The sequence below is a fragment of the Mixophyes fleayi genome, chromosome 4 (genome assembly GCF_038048845.1).
Source record: "Mixophyes fleayi isolate aMixFle1 chromosome 4, aMixFle1.hap1, whole genome shotgun sequence".
NCBI classification, from domain to species: Eukaryota; Metazoa; Chordata; class Amphibia; order Anura; family Limnodynastidae; genus Mixophyes; species Mixophyes fleayi.
In genome coordinates this window covers 167,858,333-167,869,680 of record NC_134405.1, presented here as the reverse complement: position 1 = coordinate 167,869,680, position 11,348 = coordinate 167,858,333, and the positions used below count along the sequence as shown (strand labels likewise).

Below are 11,348 nucleotides of genomic sequence, written 5' to 3'. Positions count from 1 at the left end.
TGGCGGCAGCAATCTCAATTAGCTGGGCGTCGGTTCAGCTGATATCATGGAGGTGTGAACACCTGATAATTGGATTGTGCACAAACAAAAGATGAAATGCTGCCAAATGTTTAAGGTTTGAATGGAATGGAGTATAATACACCACTAATTGAAGGTGTCTATAAATGATCTTACATATTATGCAGTGTATGGACAGTGCATGGGGGTCAGTGACCATCTCTAATATATATATATATATATATATATATATATATATATATATATATATATATATATATATATATATAAATAATATGTGTCACAGTTATTCCACATATTACACAGAACATATGTGTGTAGCAGAACAGAATGCACTATACAGGCAGATAATAAAACACAACAAGTTTACTCAAGACACCAAGCAGCAGAGGACGCTGTAGTAAACTAACTCATTCCGGCAGTTCCGGCTTTTACCTAATCCCGTTGCAATCTTGTAATGAATGAGATTCGAAGATAATCAGTTCACCTCTTCTGAACACAGCAATGCCCAGGAGAGAGGGGTGTGACTCTGGTACAGCACAGGGAGGTGGGTGGTCATGTTCCCCACACTGAGCATGTGCATGAAAGTTGAAGTCTCAACTTTTTTGGGTCTGGAAAGAGAAATTCCTCAGTCATCTAAGGGGCACGGGAGGAAGCACAGCTCACAAGGCAAATATCGTCTTCACTACATTCTCCTATTGTTAATGTACAAATCGTTTTCTAATTGACGGTTTCATTTATAGAAGGTAACCGATCAAGGAGATTTATCCTGAGTGTGTCCCGGACCAAGGAGGACAATGGGGCTTGTTCAGGTGCCAGCACTTATTCTAGGTAATGCTGAATAATAACAGAAACGTGCATTGAATGAATGTGATTTCACTTTATTTAGCAGCTGGTAAAAAAGCACTGTGATTGTGATGTGGTTGATAGAAAGAATTGTTATAATTAACTGGAAAGCATGGAACCTGATTTCCAAATTGACCTTCAGGATTACTTTTAACTCTTGACTGTTAATTTTGTGCTAGGAGTGAATTATGTACGTAAAATCAAGAATTGATTCTGCCCATGACTTTTATTATTACATGATATATATATATATATATTCCACTTTCATTGACATTAAGTTTACACCTATTGTTTTGCAGTATTTAACCTTTAGTGTGTTTTACCATGTTGGTTATTAAATCCATCCTATAATAGGTTAATATATTTTGTTTTGCATGTATATAAAGATGGGATGTTTCAGGTGATCTATTTTGCAGTAAAAACTCGTTGAGTCTGTCTGGTAAGGGTCTGTTCTATTCCCAATGAGGTTGTGCAAGATGTATGCCCCCAGTTGTTTGAGTTAATAACTAATGAAACCCTTATGTGAGAAGCACGCAGAGCTATGAGTGGGGGAAGAGCAGTTAATTTTTACCAAGAGTGACTACTTCCACTTATGCACACCAAATAACTTGTATGAACTAAAGTTTACTGGGACAGACTTTAACTCTGTCTGCAGTGGAACTACAAGACCCAGCCAACCTTGTTGGCTAACAGGACATTCTGGGGATTCCACAGCAGATGGAAAGCTATAGGTTTCCTACCAGGGAACTAAAGATTGTCACTATTGAATTAGGAAAAATACAATAACAAATACAAAGGATCCAGAATTTATGCTACAGTGGGATATATGAGCACTTATCTTCATGTTAAATGAGACCTTTTGGTGAACTTTCCAATTTATCAAGGAGACTCCCTATGAAAGTTGCTGACATCTTTACTTCATTTTCAAGAGGGGGAAATAAGCTACTGTTATAAGAGTCACAAATGACAGATTACTTGCACTGAAAGGTGATGGTTATGAACTGTACAAAAATGTGAACATATAATTAAAGTTTACTATTCATTATTAACATAGGTCTAGTCCGCTCACTTTCTCCACTGTACTGGTGGGGTGACTTGGTCCATGTGAGTGACAACTTTCTTTGTTCTAGTGGCACATTTATTTGTTATGCCCGCATCCTGATATAAATCTGGGTGGACAGGTTTTTGCTATTATGTGTTGTGCTTTTACTAAGGTGTCGGACAATTTTCATTAAATTACAGATTATTCCAAATCAATTTCTTGTAAAATCTCCACAAAATAGAAATGTTTCTGATTCTGTGAACAATTTCTGCTTTTTGTCAGATTACTTAAAAAAAAAAAAATATATATATTCTTTTATGGCAGATGTAAGTGGAAAACTAAAGTTGTTTTAAATGGGAGCCCAACAAAAATACTTCACATCCTGTAACAAAAAGTGGTTAATTAACCCCAACAGAGCAGATAGAAACGGCTTTAGTTTGTGGGTTGTGAATCATTTTCAGATAAGGGTTTCTAGAGAACTCTTGTGTTTAAAGAGACCAGTTCTATTAGTTTTCCACCCCATAGGATTGTAAAGCAATCAGAAGCTATAAACAAAAGACAGTTGTTTACAGCGCTTCTCCTTAACACTACATATCTGTGTATCTAGCAAAATGAAAACATGAGGTATTATTTCATATTTTGATCAAAACATTTAAGCCTGCATCCCAGCGTCAAGGGCACCTCATTATATACAGGTCCTACACTGACCTATATGCTTTAAACACCATTAAAAAGCAGTTTGATGGACAGCTGCTATGACAATAAGGCAATATATTGAAACAAAACCTTAGAAAAAACAAGTCCGCGCTCGGTATATCCCATGTTATATATGGTACCAGCTGCAGAGCAATATAAATACCCATATATGTATACAAAACAAAAAAGACGGTTTTCAGTGCTTATTCTTAACACTACATATCTGTGTGTATCTTATAAAATGAAAACATGAGGTATTAGTTCACATTTTGATCAAAACATTTAAGCCTGCACCCCAACGTCAAGGGCACCTCATTATATGCACGTCCTACACTGACCTATATGCTTTAAATACCATTAAAATGCAGTTGAATCAGATGCACTCACCTCCCAGATATAGGGGTTTACATCTAGCAAGGGCTGGCTTGTGAGCCACACCCAAATGTGCCTTACCGGACACACTTTTGTGTAGTGAATGGCTATGAACCGCAAGAAATGCTCTAAGAAAGTGCCCTTTCCCCCATTATCTTGTTTCAAAAATCACAAAATGAAATATTGTTTTTGAACTGTTCCGCAAACTAGCACTAGTACTCTTACTCGTTTCATTAGATGGAACACCGTCACTCCACCCGACTCCTTCCCGCAGCATGTGCAAACATTTGCTTTACTGCCAATGCCGCCATTTTGCTCTGAGAAACTATACACTTAGATGGAATAACACTGATGCAGAAATTACCTCACAGTAGAACACAACTGCTTTTGGGCTGTGGCTGGCTGTCTGTGTGCACAAATGACCACTATTTTAATGTGATTTGAGGTTTGTGTGAATGGCATAACAACACCATCTAGGTGATTGCAACCATGAAAAAAAACATAAAATTGTCTAGAGACAAATATTTGTATAAAAACAAATAATACAAAAGCCCTTACAACTTTGTAGCAATACACAATACCTGCACAAAGATCTCCAAAAAGGAGGGTCCCAAGTATCTAATTCTGTTAGAGATATTGGAGATTCCTGAATTTATATGACTGGTTTCTGCCATTAAAAAACACAACTCCTTGTAATTTATCCGAGCAATGTACAGAAAACTTGCTATGATTGATGGAATGTACTACATATAATAACATATATGAAGTCATTCATGTTACAGGGGTGTTATGATGAATAAATACATTTACAGGGCTTTCAGATGCATTTGATATGTATCAGAGGCAGAACTAGCGATCTGTGGGCCCCGGTGCAGGAAGGAGGGAACCGAGGCCCCCTGACCCTCTGCATCTGCAATGCAAGGGCCCCCATTATCTCCATGGAACCTGGTGCACGGCACCTACCGCAACAATGGTAGTTCTGCCACTGGTGTGCGTGATGAGTACATTTTAACCATTAGTAGATAGAACTTTATACCAAGGAGTCCATTATTTAATGCCATAAATTGTATTTGGCTGCAATTACAGATTTTGGTTAGAGTTATAAATGGTGAAATATGGATTTGCTTTTCCTAGTTTCAAAATGTGTAGGAATTAAGTATATCCTCATGCGGGGATTCAATACAATGTCATATAAGAAATTTACAACCTAAGATAGGCATTTAGCAAAAAATTGTGTTGGAGAAAAATCTTGACACTGTGATAAGAGTTTTCCAATGGGAACAGAGATAATGCAGGAATCCTAACATGTCTGTAAGCAGGGGACTGCTGAGTCCAAGTGTGTATTCAGTCTTTGGAGTAGGTCTGAGTTGTGGAATTTTGTCGGGTCATCTGATTAGTTTGGAGTGTTTCTTGTATGTTCATGGTAGGGGCTCTTTGTTGCTGGTAATTTATCCATATTAAGTAAGGCATTGTAAAATATATTTGTTACTGATCTCTTTATTGGAAATCATTAGTTATTGTCAATGACTGTCAGTGAATATAATATCCTATCATAAAGGAGTATGATGTAGAAGGATATTGGGGCTTATTTAGTAATCTAGGTACAATTTTGCCCAGTGGTGTGTCCCACAGCAACCATTCACACTTGATTTTATTAGTCTACCTTGCATTAGAGTTGGATTAGTGCAAGTTTATACCTTTATGTTCATAAAAAAACAAAATTGTGTCCTGATGTGTCTCACTGCTTGGTATACAGACACAATTCATTCACACACATTTACGGTTTTATTTTGGCTTTTATTATTTCCTGCTTGTGCGTTCTAGCATTTTCTATAGCTTGTTTTTGTGTGCACATGCCTGGCGGCTAGCAATTAAAGGCGTGAGTATCTCTTGTGTGTACTTAATTATATACCCTCGCAAGAATTTTAAATCATTGTAAAACCTTTAAAATGAGAATATAGACTACTGGCAATCTCCTTATAATCCACCATTCTTAAATCTATAGTTGTTGTGGGGCAGCACGTTGGCTAAGTGGTTAGCACTTCTGCCTCACAGCGCTGGAGTCATGAGTTCAATTCCCGACCATGGCCTTATCTGTGAGGAGTTTGTATGTTCTCCCCGTGTTTGCGTGGGTTTTCTCCGGGTGCTCCGGTTTCCACCTACACTCCAAAAACATACTGGTAGGTTAATTGGCTGCTAACAAATTGACCCTAGTTTGTGTCTGTGTCTGTGTGTGTGTGTTAAGGAATTTAGATTATAAGCCCCATTGGGGCAGGGACTGATGTGAATGAGTTCTCTGTACAGCGCTGCGGAATTAGTGGCGCTATATATATATAAATGATGATGATGGTGATGATGTTAGCATATGAAATGGAACTGTAATGAAAACCCCATGCCTATAGCTTCAATTATTAAGGAAGTTCAATAAGGATTCTCACACAAAATATGATAGAAGTGGTTAGTCATATGTACTGCAATACATAATACATAGAACACACTTTTACTGTAATTCTGTGAAAACAAGCTTTAATGTACTTTCATTTTTTTTTTAGTTGTTCTGTTGGGAGTTGCTCAATCTCAAGAGCCAGATTTCAGCCATGGTTGTGCAGAAGGCAGCTGTTACCCAGCCACTGGTGACCTGTTGATTGGGCGTGCAGAGCAGCTTGGTGTATCCTCCACATGTGGTATCCAGAAACCCGAGTCTTTCTGTATAGTTAGCCATCTCCAGGTAACGCATCTTTCTCAGGTCCACTTATTTTCTACTCCAATCACTCTCCACGCACTTGTGAGCAGATTTTTTTCCCATGAAATATGAGCAACAGAGAACGGACAAAGCAACTCCTAAGGGGGATCTGCAGATCTTCCCAGGCATGGATGACGCTCTCCCCCTCAACATTCCCCATTAAACAGAAAACATCTGGCGGGAGGCTGGGTGTAAAGTGAATATTCACACACACATGCATTGTTTGAACAGTTGCATCTGTATAGTGTTTCCTGTCCTTGTTTACACTGCTTTCAGACTGGAAGACCTTTCTTTTCTAAATTAACCCTCAGTATTCTCCAGATTGCTTAATATACGCTTATCTTATTATGGGCAAGTTGTATGAAAAATATTTTTTTTGTAACATGTTATTTTAAAAGTGAAATTAATTACAGTATTGGTTAATAACATTTATATTGAAAGTATTTTTGTTGCAAACAATTCAGGTACATGACATTCCAAAACCCATTTGTAGTTTTATTTACTTGAACTCTTTTATTTGTTGTCTCTGTTTTTCCAGCAGTGTTTTGTGCACACTTGCAAATTCTGTGACAATACAAATAAGAGGGATAAAGAGCTAAGCATTTGCATGAAAATGCTGACTTTTAATACCTTAAATAACTTGCTTTCCATCTAATGAACATAGTAAAATACTAATATCTTACCTGCCTATAACTGTTTTAGTTTGTTGTAGGAGTTGCTTCTTCCCTCCGTTGTGCTCTAGCTTCCACGAGCTACCATTGAACAGGATTGGGACAGTTTACAGTTTCGTTCCCAGATAGTGGTGGGAGTTATTTTTGTTTACCTCTTTAGAATGGCTGCGCAGGGGGGTATAGGTGGGAGGACCAATATCAAAGCTGCAGTTCAGGCCGTGAGATGATACGAACCCCTGAGAAAAATGACTGTATGTTGCATCCTTTGGCATTGGTGAGGGGACCATTGAGTAGTTTTAAATGTTCTGCATATTTTTATTCTTGCATGAGCCTTTCCTGTACTCAGCCTTTTTATTTTTAGTTTTTTATGGCTTGGGGCCATTGTTCTGTTAGTAAGGCTTCCTTAGTTTCGAAGTAAAAAATTAGGGCACCCATGTGACCTGGGGTTTGTTCGGGCCATAAGCTCTACCCCATGCTTCTTTATGGGTACCACTTATCCCATGCTTGCCTACTTTTGAAGGCAGCTGTCTGGGAGGGGGTCCGTCGAGGGTGGCGTGGCCACACCTGGTGCACCGTTAGGCTCCGCCCCTGTCAATATTAAGCAATTTTAGCCAATCGCATCAGGGGGGGGGCCACAATGGCACGTTTAGAACCGCCCCCACCATCTTCAACAACGGTGACAGCTGGATCTGGGATTTTTGCCCGTTCTCTCAGGAGTCCGGGAGAACTCCCAAAAATTCGGGAGTCTCCCGGACATTCCGGGAAAGTAGGCAACTATGACTTATCCTGATAGTTTTTGTGCTTTTGAAAATGAATGTTTGTGAGTTATATATATTTTTCATGGAGAAAAGGTGACTCTCCTGGGAAATCAGTAAAGCATGGGAACACTAACTGTGAAGACAAAACAGGTGGATTAGTATAAAATGTGTTGACATCTGACAATTGAGGGTAGCCCCCCAAAGATGAATACCCAGGAGCTCTGAGTCTCACACCTCTGCTCTAGTCAGTAATGATGTTTTAATTAGGCACAGTTTTAGTCATTTGCTTTAAACACTGCATGTTTGATACATTATCATCAAAACTATCTTTAATACATCTGTTTCCTTGTTTTGTAGTAAATTCCAGAATACTTTAGTTTCTGTTTTTCACCACAGACAGAGATGTCTAGACCACATCCTAATCACTGTAGCTCTTATTGCAGCTAGTGCCTTGAAGGAGTCTGTGAGGTAATTGGTGGTAGGCCTAGTCATTCTACTGCCTGAGGTGCCAATAGCAATGCTCCTTCAATGAATATAAGTAACACAAATACTGTATATTTAATTTTTAAAAGCCATGACAAGCTCTTTCCTATAAGGCAAGTTTTTATGTTCAGTTTAGTGTACCTTTTAAGAATAATTCTTGCTTTTTCCAGATCTCTCACATTTTACAATATTTACACAAACATAAATATTTCCAATGAGGAATAGTGTACTGTACGTTTATCTGGTTTCTAACTCAGCTACTGTCAGCACAGAAGTATGCTGCTGTGATAAAACAAAGTACAGTGTTGTTAGTAGGAAGTGGTACCGCACAGCAGAGGGTTAGTTGACTCTCTCCACAGGAAATAGATTATTTGTGACCCCTGGTCAAGTGAGATAAAGTCAGCTGAGTGTGTGCAGTAGATAAACAGTATAGTACTTAGATGGTCCATTAATGTAAGATGTGCTAGGATACTCTCATTTTGGGACACAGCTTTTTTTTTTTGTGTGCTGTTGCTGGGGTGATGTATTTTCAAGGCGTTGCCAGACCCCGATGTGTAAGCCATCCCTGCAAACAGTGTAATATTGTCCTTGCCTATATAATATAAGGTATGTGGCTCATGGGCAGTGTGTGCACATGTATTTTATCTGTACATGCCTGCAGCTTTTATAAAACTATATCAATATGAACTTACCAGGGTCTCCGCATTTCACCCTGCCTGTTGTGCTCGGGCAAATAGAGCTTGTAACCACCGTGTGTATGCCCAGGGCACAAACCAGCCATGTGCTACTACCCTATAGGTAATTTGTAGAGATGAATAAAGATTATATTTCTTAGTCATTAAAGGCAGAAGACTTGCTTTGGTGTTCCTTTAATTATATTTGAAACAGATTAGTAAATCCAGTCGTATTTTATACATCTTGCCAAGAAGCTTTTTGTGGTTAGCACAACACTAATATATATTCAGCAGAGCTTACTGTTCTGTAAAGCAATCCGGGCACTAAAATCATGTTTTGCAGTTATTACTAGTGGTTTGATTGTTTACTTATGTTTGAAAAGTAAATAAAGTTCTACCAATACAAACTTGTGAAGAGAACAATGGGGTACATTGAGGAAGGAAGCTGCATCCTGTGTCTGTTACCAATGCTTTAGGAAGAATTGCAGTACCAAATGTGTGTGTATATATGTATGTATGTGTGTATATATATTATACACACTTACACAGTGGTCGAATTGGAAATGTAGATGGGGTGGTATGGAAAATGTAAGTATATAGATATGTTTATTGTATATATAATTAGATAAAAAAACATGATATTTGTAAAAAGCGCACATTTGCACCTGGACAAACCATATTGCATTCCAGAGGGTGCAAGAATAATTTATTCTATTAGTCTTGTATGTATCATACGTATGTTGGGCAGATTTATTTTCACACTGCAATTTAGTTTTGCGCTAGGACCCGCCCCCTCCCAACTCTAAACCTAACACACACATATTAAATTTACCCTTGCCCCCTTTGCAGAGCAACATAGTTTTGCCAAGGTGCTGGATTTACTCTGGCTCTAACTGAGGACCATCATCTATATTTTCACTAATCCTTTAGATAAATCTGTGGAAAACAAAATAAAAGCGAAGAAAATGCCTTTACTGACCAATTCCCAGTCTTTTTGTGTTGTTGTTGTTTTTTGGTTTTTTTTTTGCAAAAGTAAAACTCTAAAAGCAAACATTGGTAACATCATTGTTAGTAACCTTACCATTTAAACTGAGTGATCTGGAAATCTAAGTGATCAATATGGAACTTTCTGGGAAAAATCCAGCAGGTTGAGAATGCAGCCGTTTAGTACGGAGCCCGCATTATACTGTCCATGTAGTTCTGGAATGCTCAGGTTGGAAGGAACAACGACTGCTATTAGAAATAACTGTCATTACAGTATTGTGTGTAATATGTGTGTACAGCACTATTAATTTACAGGTCAGAATCTTTGAAGTTAAGTAAGAACCTTTGGCCTGAATAATTTGTTGAACTCATTGATAATTTGATTAATATGTATAAACTATATTTCTTGTTCTTCTCAGGATGAAAAGAAATGCTTTACATGTGATTCACGAAGGCCTTACAATGCTGAAGATAATACAGAGAGTCATCTCATTGAAAATGTAGTCACTACTTTTGACCCAAACCGTCTGAATCTGTGGTGGCAGTCAGAAAATGGTAACTTGTGCGGGTTTTATGCAAGATTTTTAAACGTTTGTCCTTAAACCATATTGAGGCTTTGAGAATGCCTTAGTGCCCATTGCCCTCTTCTGTGTTTATAACTTATTCCCCTTTAATTAGGCTACTTTCCTATTGGCTGCATGCTAAATATATGTGTGTGTGTGTGTGTGTGTGTGTGTGTGTGTGTATATATATATATATGCGTATGTCTATACGTATGTGTATGTGTATGTGTATATATATGTATGTATATGTGTGTATATATGTGTGTATATATATATATATATATATATATATATATATATATATATATATCTCTATATATATCTATATATATATATATATAAAAAATGATATTATTGCTTGTGTGTGTATTAGGATCTGTGTTAATTGTAGTTTGTTATAATGTATGTATAACTATGTATGTATGTTTTATAATGTATTATGTATGTTTTATAATTTGTTTATAAATTTCTTGAACAGTATATTAATGCAAAAGGGGATCATGGAGAGTCTCCATAAGGAGCATGGTGTGGCCTTTTGTATCCTAACCTACTTGTTAAGAACCTCCTGGGCTAGAGACATACAGGCAAATTATTACAATGCTTAAAGATTCTATTCTTCTTTTTCAACCTTGATCAGTTGTTATAATGATCATCATCTAACACTGGTTTCCCTGTAGGCATAATTGGTACATTCCTGTAAAAGGCAAAGATAATTGGGACTTTGAATGTCACTTCTTCTAGGTTGTGTGACCTTGTAATCTGGAAGTACATATTTAGGCAAGATTTTTTAAGTAAGGTTGAACTAAATCCCCATTTAAATGGTTTGGCGGAATATCTTTTTACATAAGCTTCTGTTGAATAAGAAAATTAATTAAAGCCCTGATGCATATTGAAATTTAGCAAGCTGGTCCTAATTTGTAAAAATGTTGTTGTTTTTTTTTTTGCTCCTGAACCTCATAACTTTTTTGCTTCTCATGCACTAAAATCTCCTGGAAATGAGGACATAAATGGCCAAATGTTGAGTGTTTTGGCAGTGGTCAAGTGGCCTGTTATACAGTGGTATGTCAGGCTGTACTTTTACTGCCTTCACAGCTCTGAAATTTCATAAAATTACATTTTCCATACCGCCGCTTCGACCGGTGGTGATTGGCGAATCTGAGTACTGGTGAAAAAAATAAATAAAATAACCTTTAGAATTCAGCAAATAAAAAACTGAATATTGTACTTTGTTTTGCTCAATTTTTTAGCGAAGCCCCATCGTTGCGAAATGTCCAATTTACAGATCTTAGTACACACAATTCTCCCCCACTTGGCAACTTGTGAGATAGTTACTGAATCCAAGAAGTTGTCTGACTGATGTCACGCTAGTAACTAGTTCGAAAGAGAACAAAAATCAATATTCAATTGAATTTTGTCACAAAGTATACATTACTTTTCTTTTAAGTAGGTCATACATTAAGTATGCAGTACCAAGTTCCTCTGTACTACAGAATGCTGA

General features: G+C 37.4%; 1 protein-coding gene across 1 annotated transcript in view; it reads left to right on the top strand.

The window, feature by feature from the left end:
* The first annotated feature begins 584 nt into the window (after positions 1-584).
* Positions 585-11,348, top strand: part of LAMB1 (laminin subunit beta 1) — a 49,253-nt gene continuing 38,489 nt past the window's right edge. The window contains exons 1-4 of the mRNA XM_075208820.1: positions 585-687; positions 762-849; positions 5,527-5,702; positions 9,707-9,842. Coding sequence (XP_075064921.1) covers positions 816-849; positions 5,527-5,702; positions 9,707-9,842 — 346 coding nt within the window. The 5' untranslated portion in view covers positions 585-687; positions 762-815. The remainder of the gene's footprint in view (positions 688-761; positions 850-5,526; positions 5,703-9,706; positions 9,843-11,348) is intronic.